The sequence below is a fragment of the Sus scrofa genome, chromosome X (genome assembly GCF_000003025.6).
Source record: "Sus scrofa isolate TJ Tabasco breed Duroc chromosome X, Sscrofa11.1, whole genome shotgun sequence".
Taxonomy (NCBI): Eukaryota; Metazoa; Chordata; class Mammalia; order Artiodactyla; family Suidae; genus Sus; species Sus scrofa.
Window position 1 is genome coordinate 92,458,528 of NC_010461.5, and position 21,704 is coordinate 92,480,231.

General features: G+C 42.4%; 1 protein-coding gene across 5 annotated transcripts in view; it reads right to left on the reverse strand.

The window, feature by feature from the left end:
* Positions 1 to 21,704, reverse strand: part of LHFPL1 (lipoma HMGIC fusion partner-like 1) — a 119,379-nt gene that overhangs the window by 35,615 nt on the left and 62,060 nt on the right. For 4 of the 5 annotated variants that reach the window (XM_021080217.1, XM_013986344.2, XM_003360421.4 and 1 more), the window contains 2 exons: positions 18,061 to 18,698; positions 6,275 to 6,373 (listed from right to left, as the gene is read on the reverse strand). In XM_021080217.1, coding sequence (XP_020935876.1) covers positions 6,275 to 6,373; positions 18,061 to 18,511 — 550 coding nt within the window. In that variant the 5' untranslated portion in view covers positions 18,512 to 18,698. The remainder of the gene's footprint in view (positions 1 to 6,274; positions 6,374 to 18,060; positions 18,699 to 21,704) is intronic. The other variant, XM_021080218.1, reaches the window with a different exon arrangement.

Sequence of the window (21,704 nt, forward strand, 5' to 3'; positions counted from 1 at the left end):
GAGGGAGTTCCCTTCGTGGCCCAGTGGAAACGAATCCGACTGGGAACCATGCGGTTGCGGTTTCAATCCCTGGCCTCGCTCAGTGGGTTAAGGATCCAGCATTGTTGTGTCCTGTGGTGTAGGTCGCAGACGTGGCTTGGATCTAGTGTTGATGTGGCTGTGACGTAGGCCAGAAGCAACAGCTCTGATTAGACCCCTAGTCTGGGAACCTCCATATGCCGTGGGTGTGGCCCTAAAAGGACAAAAAAGACAAAAAAAAAATCAGAGTGAGAAATCTAGTCATTTACTCTAAGATCACCCTGGCCAACTGGTAATGCCTGCTTCTATTGTCCCCCGCCACGGCCCCTGCCCCCTTCATCCCTTTATCTCTCTCTCTTAAGCTAGGCAATGTCAGAAGCTTTGTTCCTCAGGTAGGGTCCATGTCTTTCTTGGCTCTCCCTTCCCAAGATGCAGAGCACATAGTGGAGTATAGAGGCTACACCAGAATCAAAGTAATGAATGTCATCATTTGACCATCTGCCCTCCAGCACATTCTACTCTGCTATCTTGTAAAGAAAACCATTAAACACTGTATTAGGTACCTCAATATACCTTTTTATTATTCACTGTAAGAACAGCAATAGAGCAAGTATTATTGGTATTCACTATTTTATAGAGAAGGAAACTGAGACACAGATATCAAACAACTTTACTCCATACTACACAGATGGCAAAGCCTGTATACCAGCTGAGACCTTTGACTCCAAAGCCTATGATATTTCAGTATACATGCTGCCTATCAAGTAAAAAAGAACAACAAGCCTGTACACTGGACACTCAAGGTACTTTTCTGCTATTTCACTCATCTATCCATACAATATATAATGTGTGCAAGGATGCTCCCATACTGCCAGAATCTCCAGAGTGTTAAAGAAAGGTCTAAGGAGAAAGGCTGTACTTCTAGCACTGGCATTCCCAAATATTAGTATCCACAAGCTTGGAATTCACATCACATTGTGAAAGATTTCCTTTTAATACTATTACATGTTTTACTGCTGCTCCTGGCACCTCTGTGTTGCAAAAGAACAACGGTTAATAGAGTTTTCATTGTCATGTATGTTTGGGGATCTGACTAGAAATGGTGGGTTAGGAATAACACAGGTTGTCTCATTTTTTTTCAGTATTAACCAGAAGTTGCTAATATAGAGGCATGTAATTGGAAAATATGGGCAGGAGATGTGGGCCTCAGGAGAATGAGAGACACCTAACACAATTGGAAGAATGCAATGCAATTCAAAAAAAGAACTGGGAGGGCTTGACTCAGGCAGGATTCTGCAATCCTTTCATCCCTTCAGTGTCACAGAACAATACAGTGTCAGGTACACTAAGGAGAGTGGAGCTACAGCCCTTAGGCAAATGTACAGTGCTGGGCAGAGGGTAAGTAAAGGAGAGAAATGCAATGGAGAGAGAAACAATAATTTTTAAAAACTGAGTAAAAGAAAGAAGAGAAAAGGAACTGTCCTGTGGTAAACAGAATTGAAGGCTATCAACTTGGGAGAGGCGACCACATACAAAATTGCCCATTTGGGAACTAGGTCCTTGGTGGTGGTAATTGGTGCAGAAAACTGCCAAATGACATGTAAATCACATCTCTAATTTTACATTTTGGCATTTTATATTAATCAAAGTGGCAAGTCCTTCTATTAGAATAAGTTGCTAATACCCAAATCCAACCAATACATCACAAGGAAGAAATCTCCAAACTAATATTCCTAGTAAATATGATGTAAAAATCCTTTACACAATACTAGCAAAACAAATCCAGCAACATATATAATGGATTACACACCATGACCAACTATTATTTATACCAGAAATTCAAGGTTGGTTTAACATATGAAAATCAATCAATAAAATACTCACTAGGTGTGAAAAAAAGCATTTGACAAAATCTAGTACTTTTCACGATGAATACACTTATACTAGGAATATATAGAAGGGAATTTATCAACCTAATAAAAGCCATCTATGAAAAAAAAAACTAGCCAACATCAATATTTATTGGTCAAAAACTGGAAGCTTTACCCTTAAGATCAGGGATATGACAAGGATATTCACTTACAAGTTCTATTCAACACTGCCCTGGAGGTTTTATACAGGGAAACTATACAAGGAAAAGATTGGAAAGGAAGATGTAAAACTCTCTCAGATGACGTGATCTCATATGTAATAAATCCTAAGTAATCTACTAAAAAAATCATCAGAATTAGTAAAGGAGCTCAGCAAGGTTGCAGGATACGAGGTAAATACAGAAAAATTATTTGTATTTCTATACACTAACAATGAGTAATCCAAAAATAAAATTAAGGAAACATTTGTATGTATAACATCATCAGAAAGAATAAAATACCTAGGAATATATGTTACCAAACAAATTTAAGACTTATATATTGAAAATGACAAAATATCATTTAAAAAATTAAAGATAACCTAACTCGCTGGACCATCATCTTGTGTTCATGGGTTGGAAATCTTTTTTTTTTTTTTGTCTTTTTGCTATTTTTTGGGCCACTCCCGTGGCATATGGAGGTTCCCAGGCTAGGGGTCCAATCGGAGCTGTAGCCACCGGCCTACGCCAGAGCCACAGCAACGCGGGATCCGAGCCGTGTCTGCAACCTACACCACAGCTCACAGCAAGGCCAGATCCTTAACCCACTGAGCAAGGGCAGGGACCGAACCCGCAACCTCATGGTTCCTAGTCGGATTCGTTAACCACTGCGCCACGACGGGAACTCCTGGAAATCTTAATATTGCTCAAATAGCGATACTTCCCAAACTCAGCTATAGAGTCAACACAACCTTGATCAAAATCTCAGCTGTTCTGCAGAAATTGACAAGGAAATTCACACGGAAATGCAAGGGACCCAGAATATATAAAACAGTCTTCATGACCTTGGATTTGGCAATACTGTATTCTTAGCACAAGCAACAAGAGAAAAATTAGATAAATGTGGACTTCATCAAAATTAGATACTTTTGTATTTCAAAGGATGTCATCAAGAAAGTTAAAATACAACCTACAGAATGAGAAATAGTACCTGTAAATCATAAATCTGAAAGGAGTCTTTTGTCCAGAATACATAAAGAACTCTTACAAATCAACAAAAAAGGACCCAGTTAAAAACCAGCAAAAGATTTGAATAGACATTTCTCAAAGATATAGAAATAGCCAATAAATAAATGAAAAGATGCTCAACATCATCAGTCATCTGGAAAATGCAAATTAGTCACAATGAGATACTATTTCACACACATTAGAATGGCTATAATTTTTAAAATGTAAAATAAATGTTGGTAAGGTTTTTAGAAAATTGGAACACTTGTACATTGCTAGTGGAAATGCAAAATGAGGCAGTCACTTTGGAAAATAGCCTTGAATTTCCCCAGAAGGCTTAAATATAGAGTCAGCATTTGACCCAGCAATTCTACACCTATCATCCTGCTACCCAAGAGAAATAAAAAAAAAATCCATACGAAAGTATGTACACAAATTTCTATAGCAGGATTATTCATAATAGCCCCAAAGTGGAAAAACCCAAGTATTCATCAAACAATAATTGGATAAATAAAATGTGTTACATCTATATAGTGGAATACTATTCAGCCATGAAAAGCAGAAGTACTGGTGCAAGCTACAACATGGATGAACTTCAAAAACATTATGCTAAGTAAAAGGAGCCGGACACAAAAAGTTGCATATTATATGATTCTGTTTATCTGAAATGTCCAGTAGGCAAATCTAAATTAAGAGTGGTTGCCAGGGGCTGGGTTCAGGGTGTAATGAAGAGTGGATGCTAATGGGAAGGGGTTTCTTTTTGGGGGGTATGGAAAGATTCTGGAATCGAGTAGTGGTGATGAGGGCACAACCTTGTGAATATACTAAAACTCACTAATTATACACTTTAAAAGGTCAAATTTTGGAGTTCCCATCATGGTGCAGTGGAAACAAATCCAACTAGGAACCATGAGGTTGTGGGTTCAATCCCTGGCCTCACTCAGTGGGTTAAGGATCTGGCGTTGCCGTGAGCTTTGGTGTAGGTTGCAGACACAGCTCGGATCCTGCGTCACTGTGGCTGTGGTGTAGGCCAGCAGCTGTAGCTCCGATTGGACCCCTAGCCTGGGAATCTCCCTATGCCGCGGGTGCAGTCCTAAAAAGCAAAGATAAATAAATAAATAAATAATTCACATACCTTAAAATTTGCCCATTTATTTATCAATAAAGCTGTTATTTTTAAAAAGTAGAATTATAGGACTAACAACCAATGGGAGAAATGAGTTAAATCTTCAGCCTTTTCTACCTTGGCTGGCAGCATCAGCAGCATGCTTCTTTTTTCTTCAGCACCTACCCCCAAGGTATTTACTCATCCTTTCATCTATGGTGGAAGTATTATATTTGCTAGTCAACCCAGCCCTGAGCCAGGAACACTGGACAGGCTGGGGTCTACATGCATCATATATTCTATGTAGCCCTTCCCTTATGCTATGTTGTATAGGAAAAAAACTCTTTCCTCCGAAAGCGGGTTAAGTGAAACCCAAAGAACCGTCTCAAGCAACAGAAAGAAAAGCAAAATATTAGAGCATAAGCTATAGGGAATGTGTGGTCTCATTGTTACAAAATCCTCTCCTCCAATCGAGAATACTCAAGGAAACCCAGACATTTCCCCTCCTACTCTCTCGCATCATGGTAGGTTGGAAAAATAGTTTGAAATCTTCCAGTTAGAGTCTAACACAGTCCCAATTCACAGTAGTGAACTTACGCCATTCTCAGTGAAGTTGGCAGCCCTAGGAGAGTCCATAGCTACTCCTGTCAGCCATTTTAATATTTAATACCTTTTGTCATTAACATATCAGTAACAGTGTGAAAATGCCCATAACAATTCCTGATGTTTAACCAAAGTTTCTAATGCATGATGTAAAACAATTTACCTCTTGTTATATCCTCAGTGGAGAGTGAGAAGAGATACTGTTGATTTGCATTTGGAAAACAGTGCCTAGAAGGAAATACTAATGGGGGTAAGATGTATTCAGAGGATGACAGACCAGTAGTCTCTAAGAATTTGGAATCCCTTTATAGATAGGGTTGCCCCAAATCAGTCACATGACTCTGGGTAAAAGTGCATAAATGATGTGGAGAGACATAAAGTAGAACGCAAATTGGTACCCCACTATGGAGAACAGTATGGAGGTTCCTCAGAAAAATAAGTATAGAGCTACCATATGATCCAGCAATCCCACCCCTGGGCATATATCCAGACAAAACTTTCAGTGAAAAAGAGACATGCACCCCTATATTCATTGTAGCACTATTCATCATAGCCAAGATATTGAAACAACCTAAATGTCCATCGACAGATGAATGGATTAAGAAGATATGGTACATATACACAGTGGAATACTACTCAGCCATAACAAAGAACAAAATAATGCCATTTGCAACAACATGGATGGCGCTAGAGACTCTTATACTAAGTGAAGGAAGTCAGAAAGAGAAAGACAAATACCATATGCTATCACGTATATCTGGACTATAATATACAGCACAAATGAACCTATCTACAGAAAAGAAACAAACTTATGGACTTAGAGAACAGACTGTGGAGAGGGGCAGGGAGTGGGATGAACTGGGAGTTTGGAATTGGTAGATGCAAACTATTGCATTTGGAGCGGATAAGCAATGAGATCCTGCTGTATAGCAAGGGGAACTATATCCAATCACTTGTGGTAGAACATGATGGAGGATAATGTGAGAAAAAATAATGTATATATATGTACCACTGGGTAACTTTGCTATACAGCAGAAATTGACATAACATTGTAAATCACCTACAATAAAAATTTTTTTGTCTTTTTTTTTCAGGGCCACACCTGCAGCCACAGCAATGCAGGATCCGAGCCGCATCTGTAACCTATACCACAGCTCATGGCAATGCTGGACCCTTGACCTGCTGAGCAAGGCCAGGGATCGAACCCGCAACCTCAGGGTTCCTAGTCAGATTCGTTTCCGCTGCACTACAATGGGAACTCCAATAAAAAATTTTTTAAAAGAAGTAGAATTTATGTTCCACCCTTGTAAATTAGCAAGGCCACTTGAGTCTGACCAAGCCACCATTTCCCACAAGCTAATATAGTGGCAGACTCAGGCAAGCACCACTAGCAAGTACCAGTCTCTCCAAGAGCACTTTGAAAAACAGATTCCCAATGAACCATCACTGCCATCCTGCCCAGGCCACCTTACCTAACTGAAATTGATTGGAGACATTCCCACATGTTTGCATTATCTCCGGGCTATTCCATCCTAAGGGGTATAATGCACAGCCTGAGCTTATCAGCAATCCTGGAAAAAAAAAAAAAGCATACACACAGGTAGAAAAAAAAATATAACAAGTTTTCTGTCACCCCAACATTCCCTCTGGATTAGCTCAGCTCAAATTCTGCCTCTTCCTCTCAGAGTTTACCTTTTCCCTTTCACTCTAAATATCCGTAACACTACCAGCTCAACAGGATTCCTTTGCCATGCTGGAGGTGGTGAGTTGCAGTATGTTGTAGAAGGGACGACTCATAAAGAAAGGACAGTATTGGGAACTTGGACAGGCTAATGTACTTTTCACAGCCAAAAGGTTTTTGACAATGACCTCTTCAGCCAGACTCCTCTTCTATCTTGGTATGATTTACAGAGGGTAAAGGTAGAGACTGATACTCCTTCCTACAATTCAGCTTTTTCTAAGAGTTAAGTCAGTCCCTCCTAGTTGAAGGTAGGTCATGATTTCTGCAACTTCAAGTCAGCTGCCAGACTGTGATCTACAGAAAGTATACACATTATGTAGGCTTCTCCCAGAGAGTGAGGCATCACATTTACCTCTTCCAGAAACATTTCCTTCTTCTGAGAAATCATTCCAACTTCATGCTAAGCATTCCAACTTTCTTTGGCTTCTAATACCTTCCACTGTGCCCCTTGCCTTCATCTCCATCTCATTTAGGTCATTTAGTTACCACAGGGAGACTCTGTGTGATCTTAGTGATAACCTTACTTTTCTGACCAGAGATACAAATCTGGCTCAGCTTGCTGACACTGCTGTTTAAGGACAACTGCCTCATCCACAGCTTTTGCTTACTGCCTAAGTTTATGTTTTATAACCTATGACTGCTCCTGTGCCTTTGGTGACCATGGATTGTACTAAGCATTGGTATCTGACATAAAAACAAAATTCATTGGCCAGGAATGGGTGACATTGTATTGTGCTCTGAAGAGAATAGCTGGGCCAAATTCTTGTCTCTGGAAATTTTAATCAGGAAATGTAGAGATGCTGAGCTATTACCAGATGGAGCAGAAGTTAGGGAAAAACACCAGGAGGTAAAATCAAGTCTAAGTCAAGTTGAAGCCAAGTTCATCCCAAAATTATGAATGGACATCAATTCTGCATAACCTGAGCACACTGATTGGTAGAGGTAGAGAACACAGTGGCAGGAAGCAGATCCACCATGAGAGAAAAATCCATACTTCTCATGAAAGAGCTAGAGAATCCAATCCTTCCCAATGGCTTTCCAGTTCCACTTTTCTTATAAGAAACCCCCTTTTCATTGGGAAAACTCGAGTAAGTCTGTTACTTACTCCAAGAAAGCCTAAGTACAAGAATTCTATATTCGAGTGTGATACCAAAGGTCATGGGATACTCACCAGCCACATGTGTGGATGTAGAACCTAACACACAACACAGAGCCCCCACAAGGAGGGTGTCTCATTAATGATGACTGGCTGGCATATATAGAGCTTCTGGAGCTCTGTTTCAGCCAGTGAAATGCAGGATGCTCCAGGGACTGTTGGCCTCACCTTAACTTCTCTTTTCTCACTGAGGAAGATTCCATATACATTCTGAGAAGCTAATAAGCCCACTTTGCTTTCTGCGGAAGGCTTTTGGAAGCTCTCAAAGCACTCCCTACGCTTATCTGCAACATGGCAACCAGCTGTTCTCAATACTCAGTGAGGCCAGAGAAAAAGACAAGGACCTAAGGGAAATATCAAGAAGAGTTTAAACAGAAAAACAGAACTTTCTGACAGAGTTTAGAAACTAAAAGAATGACCAGTTAAGTTTAGAAATTCCCTCCAGTGGAATGCTTAAAATTAGAAGACACTGTTATCTTTCTCATAGTCTTCAAGGAAATGAAACTGGTCACTCAAAAGACTTTTCTAGGCTCTGGAATTTATCCAGTGACAATTGGACAACACTTCTATTTTTTAACCACTGATAAACTGAAACCCTACAATATGAGGAGATATGAGCCAGAGTTTGCTTGCGAGCCCAGGGAATACGCAATGGGTTAAGGATAAAGTTGGAAAGGAAACCTAAGCCTTTTCCTGCTTTCAGTGTCTACCTTCTGAGAGAAGAGTTAATAAAAAGTGAGCTTTCCCACACAGATGAGGAAGAAAAGAACACGAGTTTATTAAAGAAGTTCTGTTTTCCAACCTCCACATTCAGATCCCTGGGACTAGCATGAACTCTGATTTCTCAAGCAGGAGCCTGTGCTGGCCAAGAGCCTTTCTTAACATATCAGGAGGCTCCTTCCAGCTTCTTCAATCCCCCTGCTCCTTAAACCTTACTACACCAAGGAGTTCAAATCAATTAATTACCTCCTCCAGGAAACCTTTCTTCACCAATCCCAATGCCCACCCCAGGCTAAGTTTCATATTCTTTCCCACTGTTCCAGTAGCACACTGTGCTTACTTTTGTGATTAAAATATTCTGTGATGGAGTTCCCATTGTGGCTCAGTGGTTAACGAACCTGACTAGTATCCATGAGGACGCAGGTTCGATCTCTGGCCTTGCTCAATGGGTTAAGGATTCAGCGCTGCCATGAGCTGTGGTGTAGGTTGCAGACACAACTTTTATCTGGCATTGCTTTCTTTGGCTGTGGTGTAGACCGGCAGCTACAGCTCTGAATTGATCACTAGCCTAGGAACTTCCATATCCTGTGAGTATGGCCCTAAAAAGACAAAAAACAAAAATATTCTGTGATATATATCCTTCAACAACTGTTTGTTGTCTGCGTCTCTAACTAGAGTGCGTGTTCTTTGAAGGGTGGGGCCATATTTATCCTCAACTATACACCCTTGGCACCTGATGCATAATAATTGCTAAATAAATGCACCTGTTTCAGAGTATGCTCTGCCTACCCACTACCCAAAGGGAAAGGCTTCTGAAGGGATCTCCAGAAGCTAGGGGATCATCCTAGGGGTAGGAGATCATTCTAGACACCTGATACAGCCATAGTTTTTGTTTTTTTTTTAAATGGTCGCACCTGTGGCACATGGAAGTTCCCAGGCTATGGGCCACAGGCCTATACCACAGCTCACAGCAATGCCTGATCCTTAACCCACTGAGCAAGGCCAGGGATCAAACCCGCATCCTCATAGATACTAGCTGGGTTCATTACTGCTGAGCCATGATGGAAACTCCCAGCCACAGAATTTTAGAAAAGGAAAGCCCTTGGAGATTACCTATTCCAATCCCTCCCCATTACAGATGTGGGTGTTGAAACCCAGAGAGGGAAAGCAATTTACCCAATATCACATAGCTAATTGCTGGCAATGCTTTTTCTCATTAATTAGAGAGTTCCTTAGAAGTTCTGTCCTTCTAGATACAGGTGTCCAGAAATGACCACCTCTTGATAACAATATCTCTAGCAGGCACTAGGAATGTTATTGGTATTAGAGCTGGATAGACAGCACAACATGATGGCTTAAGAGAACAGTGTATTATCTACTTGCATGTTGCTAAGAGAGTAGATTTTAAATGTTCCCACCACAAAATAATTATGTGACATGAAGAATGTGTTATCTAACCTGATTGTGATAATCACTTCACAGTATACATGTGTATCAAATCATCATGTTGTACACCTTTCACTTACACAATGTCATATGTCAACTATATTTCAGTGAAGCTAGGGAAAGACAAAGAGGGACAGAGAGAGAGAGACGGACTAGGTTGTGTAGTCAGTCAACACTTAAGTTCAAATTCCAGCTCTGCTACCTAGAGACTGTGTGACTTTAGGCAAGTAATCTTCGTGTGCCTCAGTTACCTCATCTTTAAAATGGGAATAATAGTATCTTACAGGGCTGTTTCAAGAAGTAACACTCATAAAGTGCCCAGCACATAGAAAGTGCTCAACAAAGCTTTCGTAGTAGTAGTAAATAGCAACCTCTCGCTCTGGCTCCTCTCTCACTTTCCACTTATAGTCTCCATGCTAATTTCTCCCTCACCTTTTTATCCTCATAATAAACAGATGGAAAGTCAAAAGCTGAAAAGGTCTTGATTTAAAAGCTGCCTGGTTGGAGTTGTTATCTTGCAATTTTTCACAGGCACCAGTCCAGAGACCAGGAATCCCTGCCAGGTATGCTTTCTGCCCCAGCGCCCATGGCTCCACTCTCTGCCCAACCTGCCCTAACACCCTTCCCATCCCCCATCCTACCTCCTGCCTTTTAGACCAGTGAACACAGCACGTTGTGAATATACGTCACGGAGACATTGGACTTGTAACTGACAGAGGATTCAATTACATTTGCTCACAGATGGGGAAAGACATCCTGGGAGACATTTTTTTTAATGAAGTCACTGAGTAATTTATCCTCAATTATATTTGTCCCCAACAGTTCCAATCAATTTGGGTATGTGAAAATGTGCTTCAAATAGGAACATAGAAGTCATTTTCCAGTGACAGGCCCTGCCACCTCCTGGAAGACTGCAGGCTTATTAAAAATGTAGATTATTGAGCTTCACCCATAGGTATTTGACTCAGTAACTGTATCCCAGGAATATGCATTTAAAAAACACTCTAGTGATGCTGATGCATCTGGTCCTGCTACATAGACATAAGAAAAAAATCACTAAAAATAGTAAAAGCAGGAGCTCTAGCGGCAGAGGAAACTAGTTTAAATGCCAGCCTTGTCATGTGTGAGCTATAGCCCTGGCCCCTACTTCGCTACATGTCATTCCTAACTACAGGTTTTAGTACTCCTCCAGCCACATATGCCCCTTAGAGAAGTCTGTCCCAACTGCATATGCTCAACTGGGTACGTTCCTATTCTCACTTGCTTCTAGAAAGGGAAGGCTCTTTACAGTGTCTTACCATCCTTACTCCCCCACTGCACATGTGCAGGTAACCAGTGAGTTGCCATCTTGCTTCCCTTTTTCAACTGCTCCTTCCACAAGAATCCCCTATCACAAAAAGTACCAAATGTGCTCCCCAAACATGGTTGCTATAGTTTTCATCCGCTGCCCTGACCAAGCAGAGGCCTGTAATTGGACACTTTACTCAGCTTCAGCCGCTGTGGCAACTCAACACCAACACAAACCTTCGGGCGCACAATCTCAGACAGACCTCACAACACTCCCAGCAGCTACACCCCAGCTGCCCTCAATCTTCCCCTGCTTTCAAAATTACTACTTCCCCATATCCCAACAGCTATGTAGCCTCCTCTCCCAACCACACATGCTCAATTAGCTAGATGCCTAATCTTTGTCTCTGGGCAGGGAAAACCTCCTCACCTGGGTGTTATCAACTCCCTTTACCCACCACTCCTCCCATTCACAAGTACAACTGTTGAGCAGGCAGCCGTTTTGATGCACTTCACACCCCATTCCCAAATATTTGTCCAAATATGGCTGTTTGGTGGTTTGAATTGACTACCCTGAGCAGAAGTCTCATGTGGGTTAATTTGCTATTAATTTGCTCAATTTATTGCTTTTGTAGCAACTTCAACTCAAACATAGTGGAAAATTTATGTCTGTCCTCCAGCTATATCCCAGCTTTCCTTTCCCAGGGAACTCCCTCACTCAACTCTCTCATTCATTTGACTGCATATTCTCTCTCAAAGTTATAAGACAGTTCACTTCTGCTAGAAATGTTTAAAGTAGATCAGGGGAGGCTTCCCAGAGAGGATACATTTGACCTGGCCTTTCAGAGATAGATATTTACAGGCAGAGATAGAGGAAAAAGAAATTCCAGAAAAAAAATTATGAAGAAAACTGAGCAGAGGTTCTCAAATGTTAGTGTGTACTGGAATCCTGCTGGGCAATGATAAATAACAAATCCAAGAGAATAGTTACCTCTGCTGTGGCGACAAGGATATGAAGGAGACTCAACCACATTGGTAATATTCTATTTCTTAAACTGTGTATGCATGTATCTGAAATATTTCATACTATACTTTCGACAATAAATCAGCCTGAGAGGCTGTATTAAAATGCAGAGTGCCAAGCATCAATTCTGATTAAGTAGGCTTAGCACAGCACTAAGGAATCTGCATTTAACAAGTACCCCAGGAAATTCTCATACAAGTGCTTCATGAACCACTCTGGAAAAAAAAAATTGTGATAGTATCTCTTCTCCAAAGGGGAAAAAAAAATCAATAACACCAGTGTATAAAGCCCAGGGCTGAGGGTCAGAAGCCCTGGACCTTATTCTCTGCTCTAAATTGCTACATGAAAGTTAGAAAGAGAACGACAAATACCATATGATATCACTTCTATCTGGAATCTAATGTATGGCACAAATGAACCTTTCCTCAGAAAAGAAAGTCATGTACTCGGAGAATAGACTCGTCGTTGCCAAGGGGGAGGGGAGGGAGTGGGATAGATGGGGTGCTTGGGGTTAATAGATGCAGACTATTGCCTTTGGAATGTATTAGCAATGAGATCCTGCTGTGTAGCACTGGGAACTATGTCTAGTCACTTACAATAGAGCACGATAATGTGAGAAAAAAGAATGTATGCATGTATGTATAACTGGGTCACCACGCTGTATAGTAGAAAATTGACAGAACACTGTAAACCAGCTATAATGGAAAAAATAAAAATCATCATATTAAAAATAATTTAAAAACAAAAAATAAATAAATTTGCTACATGAGTCTTTGCTAGTAGGTAAACTTCTTTAAGTACCATTTCCCAAACAGAAAGCTACTTTTATAATCCTTGTTCAGCATGTTAGGGAAAAATTAAATGGTGCCTGCTGAAACTCTGGAAAACTTTCCAGGAAATGCATGGTTTCCAGAGAAGATAATGGTTCTTAGAAAACAGCACCTTTTCCTTGAATCAAGTTCTCATGATCTGTCTCCAATGGCAAAATTCGTTCAGCTTGAAGCATGTAGCATCAGGACCTTACACGGAGGAAAACATTAGTGCCTGTCTGGGTATATTGAATTCTATCTCCTTAACTAAGGGAGGAGGAGGGATGGACTGGGGATTTGGGATTGGCATATGCATACTGTGGCATATTGAATGACTGGCCCATGGGGACCTGCTGTATAGTACAGAGAACTCTACCCAATATTCTGTGATAATCTATATGGGAAAAAATCTGAAAAAGAATGGATGTGTAAATATATATATATAACTGAATCACTTTGCTAGTAGAAATTATCACAAAATTGTAAATTTTTATATGTCAATAAAACTTTTTTTAAAAAAAGAAAGTTCCCATTGTGGCTCAGCAGGTTAAGAACCTGATTAGTATCCGTGAGGATGCAGGCTCGATCCCTGCTCAGTAGCTTAGGAATCCAGCGTTGCTGCGAGCTGCAGTGATGTTCACAGATGGGCCTCAGATCTGGTATTGCTGTGGCAGAGGACAGCAGCTGCAGCTCCATTTTAACTCCTAGCCTGGGAACGTCCATATGCCATAGGTGTGGCCCTAAAAAAAAAAAACCATCCAGGGTGGTGTTCTCACTTGGGTTGGGGAAAGGGAACACAGCACATACATCAGAGTCATTGGGGAAATTTTTCAAAACATGCAGCCTTCCACCTGTTGCTGTGTGTATCAGTACGGAAGAGAGGACTGGAGAGTTGGGGAGTCCACATTTTTAAAGCACTCTAGTTGATTCTGCTACATTCTCTGCTCTAGAAAGATTCTTGGCCTCCCCCGAGTAACCTGATCCAAGATCTTACAGTTTTTCTTGCCAAGAGTTCCTTACATTTACTTCTCACCTATTTCTTCTTGGGTTAGCTCTCACTGAAGGTAGAGGATAATTCAAAAGCATCTTGCATATGTATGCACAGGGGAATGTAAATAATGACCTTGTTCTCAGGGACCCGGGGCCAGCTGGTTGGAAACCTCAGCATCCCCGGGGTCGAAATAATCTCCTGGCCAGATGTTTCCTTCACCGGTTGGAGCAGGGCATGAAGGTCCCAGTGGAAGGCTCTCTGGACTCTACACTTGTCCAGCTGGATCAGCTGCAGGTGGAGCAAATGGGACCCAGGGGCCCCATCAGGTCACCTTGCTGAGTATGACTCAGGCCAGCAGCTCTTTATTTCTTCCTGTCTCTCCCACTTCCCACCGCTCATCTCTGTGGGCAGCTGCCAAACTAGGGAACAAAAATCAGGCACGGGGAGGGAGTAGTTCTTAATGGATACTCCATCTCTTCAGTGGTTTGGGGTCTGGCAGAGAGCAACCAGACCTGAAACAAATTGGCTCCCCACTCCCCACCCCCGATGTATTTTGGTTAATGCAGCAGCTGCAGAGAAGCAGCCAAGCCTGGAGCAACAAAATCAATTTCTCTCAACTGAACAACAAGCTTAAACTTCACCCCCACGGCTCGTTCTCTTGTTTTTTTTTTTTTTTTTTTTTTTTTTTTTTTTTTTTTTTTTTTTTTTTTAAATCCATGGAGCTCAAAATGCTGTTCAGGCTTGGCTTCCTGCCACTAGCAGAGCCCGTCTTTGAGGGGTCAGATCCCAAAATCTCTGAAGAACCTTGGACAATTGTTGTGTGCCCAGGGGCTTCTACAAAATATACACTCAAGCAGTCTTCACCATTCCTTCACGTCTGATGTAAACTTGACAGGCACCAGTTTCAAAAAAGGAGGTGGGAATGACTCTTAGTTGGCTGGTGTTATGGATGGGAGGCTTTGGAAACTTAGTGACCTGTCCAAAATCATTTCCTTGCCCAGAGATAAACCTTGTAGCACATCTTGGGTCTTGAAACTTTCTCTGACTACTGTCAAATGGCATTTTATTCTTGAACTCTTTTTTTTTTTTTTTTTTTTTTGGCCACATCCATGGCATATGGAAGTTCCTGAGGCCAGGGATCAAATCCGAACCACAGCTTTGACTTATGCCATGGCTGTGACAACGCCAGATCCTTTATCCACTGTGATAGGCCAGGATCAAACCCAAGTCTCAGGAGTGGCTGCTGCAGGGATAATGCTGGATCCTTAATCTGCTGCACCACAGTGGGAACTCCTATCCTTGAACATTAAAGACCCTCATCTAAGTAAACACCGTGACTATTTTCCTATGAGCAAGAGTCAGTGGGAAACATAGAATGGCAGAATCATGTGAGATGAAAATGATACTGATGCTTCTACTGCCTTATGACACCTACACTCAACTAAAATTCTTCCACATTCAGTCTTTGAGTGTCTAAATCTCCATCATCTACCCTCTTCTCCCCAAAATAATTTCCTTTGAGTTTCTGGACCTAGAAGGTGACATCAAGCAAAATGTATGATATGGAGAATCATAACGGCTTTATACAAATCTCAGTCAAAGGGTGCAAGGTAGGAGTAGGAGCTACTGTCAGTGCTTCAAGTCTGATGGAGGCTGTAGCTATGCGCCTTCTAAATCCTACTAGTTAGCCCCTTCTCACTCTCTGCTGGAAACTCTTGAAAAGCAATGGATATGTGTATATGTATGAGTGGGTCACTTTGTTGTACAACAGAAATTATCACAGCCTTTTAAATTAAGTATACTTCAATAAAACTTAAAAAAAAAAGAAAAGTAAGTGAGACGAAGTTACCACTCTCAAGTCAGAAGGGAAGAAAATTCAGGGTGATAAAACCTTTGAATGGAGGCCTGGGAAAAAAGAAAAGGATGTGATTGAACCCAGCTTTCACATGACCAACTTATCCTAAAATACACTAGCTGTTGCCTTAGCCATCCATACGTTCCTTCTTTATTCTGTAACTGAATAACTGCTTTGTGCCAGGCACTGAGCTGGGCCCTGGGGCTATAAATATGAGTTTCAAGGAAGACCATTTTCTCCCTCCAACTAAGTGTCACTTCCTGACATAATGTGCCCATAGACGTGCCGAGCTACACAGACTTTGAAAAATTTATGGTTTCCAAAGGAGACAGTTCGCGGGGTGGGGGTATGTGCTGGGGTTGTGGGATGGAAATCCTATAAAACTGGATTGTGACGATCATTGTACAACTATAAGTGTAATAAATTCATTGAGTAATAAAAAAAAATTTATAAAAAGAAGTGCTGAGCTAGCCATGACATGCTCAAGAATGCAAGTGAAAGGTCAGTCTGCTTATAGTTTATTTGTGATATCTCTGGAGTCCCCAAAGGGAAATAAATTGATTGGCTTAGACCAGCCTTAGTTAACTGGTTCTGTCCCATGCTTTTCAAAGGGAAGAAAGCAATTAATCCAATGACTTTCCAATGTGGACAGAAAATTGTTAATAGTTAAAGAGGGCAAATAAAGGAGGCTAGAATATTCAAATTTAATTTTTTTACAATTAAAAAATGAGTCTGAGGAAAGAGGGATACAGAAAATATCAGCTTAACTGGTACAACAAAGAGAATCTGGTGCTTTTTATAAAAAGGCCAGGAAACCATGATAGCTTAGCTTGGGGTTTTTCAACTTTGGCATTACTGATACTTGCCGCCAGATACTTATATGTCTTGGGGAGTGGGCAGCTGTCTTGTTCTTATGCATTGTGAGATATTTAGCAACAGCCCTTGCCTTTACCCACTGGATGTCAATAGCACCTTCCCCAACTTGTGATAGCCAAAAATGTCCCAAATTGCCAAATGTCCCTGGGGTGGGGGGAGGTGCATGCAAAATCATTGAGAAGCACTGTCTTAGCCCATCACTACTATCTCACCCTCAAGGTTACCTGAATGCACTCATGGGAGAGAAGAAAGAAAATTATGATCTGGGCTGTCTTACCAGTGAACAAATTCAAGGAAAGAAGGGAAGTGAACACAGAGAGGTCACTGTCACTTGCTTACAGCCACAGGGCAACTTAGTGAAAGAGCCAGAAGTGGGATCTAAGTTTCCTGGCTCTAGTCACTCACACTGTGCTGCTAATGGAGATGACAGTCATAATGAGGAATCATTCTAAAACTTCATGGGCAACAACAACAAACCAGCAATAGGTTCTACCAGCACTTTTTTCCAATGCCCCATCCAGGTGTAAAAAACTAGCTCACACACTTACATATGTATTTGTCTTTCAGTCAAAACTGGCTTTTTCTTCTCAGTTCAAATTAAACTGCTTCCATTGCCTTCCTACAGTCTGCCATTTTTGCATTTTGCTCTTTCCTAGCCTATCCACACACTACTAGCATCCCAGGTCTCCTGCACTAAATTTAGAGGGAGCCGGAATGAGGAAAAAGATAAATAGGGTGTCAGGGCCACAAGAAACCTGGATACACTGTTAATTGCTACCAGACAGGGCTAGCCTTAGATGTAGGCCAAATGAGCAGTCACCTACAGTCACCTAGCACTTCACTATTTGAGACATGGTTTTTTTTTTGGGGGGGGGTGTTGGTGAGGACTGTACATTAAACTCTTGTTAGTAATTAGCACCTGTGCATGCATTTATCAGATCACTGTCCTCTGAGATAATTACCAGAGATCAGGGCTTTTAGAGATGAAATTTGTTTTGGAGCAGTAATACTAGACTGTAGGTTGCCACCCCTGGAAGGCAGACCTAATACTCTTAAATGGGCAGCCTGCGGGCAGAAGAAGGTGATGAGAATGAAGGCTAAAAAGCAGATCTCAGCTCCACCTACTAGACAATCCTGTTGTGAATGAAACCTTATGTAAATTGCACTTTGGGGAGTCCTAGACTGTTTATTTCAAAGGAGTCCCCATTCATAGCCTTAGAGTTGGACAAAGGGGAGAAACTGAGAGTGGATGTCCCCATAAGGCAACAGTCTCACTACCCCTGCCCCCTCAAAGCTCCCCTGCCCCCTCAAAGCTCACTACCCCTGCCCCCAATCCCAGCAACACAGTCTTACCTCCCACGAACTGTGCAGCTCCCATGCAACGTCCCATCATTCTGGAGATGAGCTCCTCCATGCAGCAGCCCAGGACAGCAGCCAGTGCCACGAGGAGCAGCAGGGCACATCCGGCTCCTGTCACCACTGTGCACATCTGCCAGGCCAGGCTTGGGATGGCACTGAAGCTGGCATAGCGCCCACACTCTTCCACCATGATCAGACTCTGCCCCTCTCCCCTCACAGGGTAGTTGCACCTCCGGAATGTGCTGAATGACACTGGCTTCCCCAGCTGGGATCCAAAGAGCCAGTAAGGCAGGAAGTAACTGGTAGAACTGGCCACAGCAGTAACAAGGGACAGGAAGGCCCAAAGGGTCCCCAGCAGAGTCAGGCTGCTCCTCATGGTCCCAGGTTTCTCTGCAGGGATGGGGAGATGAGTTGGGTCACAGCACCAGACGCAGAAAGTTATCATGTAGGCTTCCCTGGCCTATTTTTCATGTGGCTGGCCGGTCCTGGGGCTCAGTCATATGCTGCTTGGCCCTTGCTTCTGAACAAGATCATTGTCTCAAGGACCACTTGGTCCCAATGGGATTCTGCTTTCTTGAACTTTTCCCGTCTTCCCTTCCTTCTGCCTGATTCAGAGGTCTATGGTCTTTAGGCTGCAATGGAAGAACCACAGAACCGAATTAGTGCCTGTTCTGCCCATGCAAAGACAGCTCAATCAAACATCTTTTAGTTCTTGACATCCAGCCTGGAACGACTAGCAGAAGGGAAGCCTGAATAAAACCAAGATGCTCCGGAGAGCAGCCTCCCAACTTCTGGTGGAATGGCCTTGAAGACCTGAAGTCCTGGAAAGAAGCAATACCTCAAGAGGGCCAGGAACTACGTTGTTTTCAGAGAGTGACGGAAGAAGGAAGACAACTCACAGGGCCTGTCACTACTACAAGGGAGAAGAGGAAAATGGAGCTCACCACGGAGTTATAGGATGTGCCCCTTTGACCTTGGTAGGATGTCCAAGAGAGCATTAATGTGGGCATTCACAGTACTACATGAGCTAGGTTGTAATGAGCAAATAAAATAAGCGGCCTCTTGAAGTTCTTGTTGTGGATCAGTGATAATGAACCCAAGTAGTATCTATGAGGATGTGGGTTCGATCCCCGGCCTTGCTCAGGGGGTTAAGGACCTGGCATTGCCAAGAGCTGTAGTGTAGGTCACAGATGAGGCTCAGATCTGGTGTTGTTGGGGCTATGGCTGAGGCTGGCAGCTGCAGCTCCAATTTGACCCCTCGCTTGGGAACTTCCATATGCCATGGGAGCGACCCTAAAAAGACAAATACGATACAACACAATACAATACAATACAATACAACACAATACAATACAATACAATACAACACAACACAACACAATACAAGAGGCCTCTAGTCTCATACACTATGCTTATCACTGAGTGAGCACTGTTTACTTTTTCCCCAAAATCAAAATGGGGAGCACCTTTCCAACCAGTGAGGGTTAATACTAGGCTGTCTACTGAGAAAAGCTGCATGGTCCTTTGCTGAATATAGTCAAGAAAGCTTTTCATACCTCTGAAATGGATTGGGTACCCCCTTCCTGGAAGCAGGAACAGATATCTATAGCTAAAAGGGCCTCTCAAGGTGCCTTTTAGAACAAGTCATCTCAGATTCAGGACACTGTAAGTCTTTTTAGATCTAATCTCCTGAGCCCAGCTCACAAATGGCTTTCACAGACCCCTCTGTCAAAAACCAACCACTTCCCTCCCAACTCCATTAATCTGCCATGGCTTTCTGGCCTGTTTCTCAATTAGGGCAGCCAGAGACCACACTGCAGCTTGCTGACAGCACTGTGAACTTCTCCAGCAAGCAGCTGGTGGAGTTTGTTTCAGAAACTTCTCCATGATTCATCACCATGGCTTAAAGTTACAGGTGGTGGGAGAGGGGTTCAGGGGTCGGGAAGGCAAGGCAGTGGAAAGTGCTCAAACAGGCCATTTGGGGTCACCACATTGTCAGTTTGGGACACTGTCAGGAGAAAGCAAAAATTGTACTCAGGGTCTCAGGGACCTTGCCCAGCCAGGAGCTCTGTCACAACCATCCTCAAACAATGCTTGGCACAGAGTAGGCACCACAATTCATGTTTGTGTAATGAAACCCATTTTATAGAAGCATCCGATTTCCAGGGACCTTAATGAATCACCTAATTTAATCTTCTTGTTTTACACATGGGGGAGTACAGCCCTGTAAAGGGAGAAATGATTTTCCCCAAGTCCAGTTAGCAAGGAGCCACGCTGGAATAAGAAATCCAACCTGCAGATTCCTAGGCCAATATTTTTGTACTACACAGTGTTAACTCCCCCTCCCCTATCACTTTACTGATGGGAATATGGAGAGGAAATGATTCACCCAAGAGTAAAAACTAGTGAACTACACTGGCCGGACCAGAGCCCAGTTATTTGATTCTTAGCATAATGCTTTTTTTCCCCTCCACCGCAATTCCCCTCCTGAAACATATGTATTGTGTGCTATATGTTTTGTGCAGGAAGGGAGCAGAGATCATAAATTGCAGGTGCTTACTTTGGAATGTTAGGGCTTGGGAAGAAAGTGCCCTGAGCCGGGCCCCAGGGAATGAGGCTTCGTGCCTGAGAGCCGGGGCGGGGGGGGGGGGGGGAAGAATGGAAGAAAGATGTGATGAGGGATTGAAAGCCAACAGGAGAAGTAGAACAAGTTTTGAGTAATTCCTGTTCAAAAGCAGGTACACTTGGCCACAATGAGGTAATGCCTCTGCTTGCTCTATTAGAGCATGTAAGATTATGGAACATGCAAGCAGCCCTGTTTTACGAACTCACTTCCTGGTGAAGAAACCCAGGCCAAAGGATGAGAGGACACAAGCTGATAAACAGCTGCTGGCTGCACCATTATATTCCCTCCCAAGTCTGTTATTTTGTGTGCTCTGCCCAACAATCATATTAAGCTGGTAGGAAAGATAGGGCCCCCAATTTACAAATGAGCGAGTAGAGGGTCAGAAAGCTGAGTGACTTGCCCAAGGTTACACCGTGATTCAATGGCAGAGCCATCATATCTCACTTTTCCTCCACCTGCAACCTTCCCCCATATTCTTCCTCATCACCCCAAAAGTATTCCAATGAAAAACCTCCATGGTTTCCCATCCAGGATTTCAAAAACTATTTAAGGATGGCAAAAGATTTAGAGGGGAAGGACAGGGCAGGAAGGAGGAGGGCCACGTTCTCTAAGCAGCATTTATCTAGCAAGAAAAGGGTACTAGCTGTCTCACATTTGTAGTCAGAACTAACCTCATCTTCCCCCTCCCCCCATGAATGTCATCACCTTGAGATCCAAAGTCCCTGTATGACAGCCAGTAGAAAGGAAGAGAACTTAAGCAGAGAAATGGACTCTATCAGTGAGTGGTACCCAGACGATACTAAAATAAGAGGAGAATTGTGATATAAGGTTATCATCATCTGTGACAAATCAAGCTGTTTAAAAAAAAACCCTACAAGACTACAAATTACTGTTAACATTATTTTATTTTTAAAAAATGGCATTTTGAAGCCAAGATGTAAGAAGGCATAATCATGAAGTTCAGTTGAAAGTAAAATATTTTTAGCTTTACAAAAACCCATTGGCCTTCAGA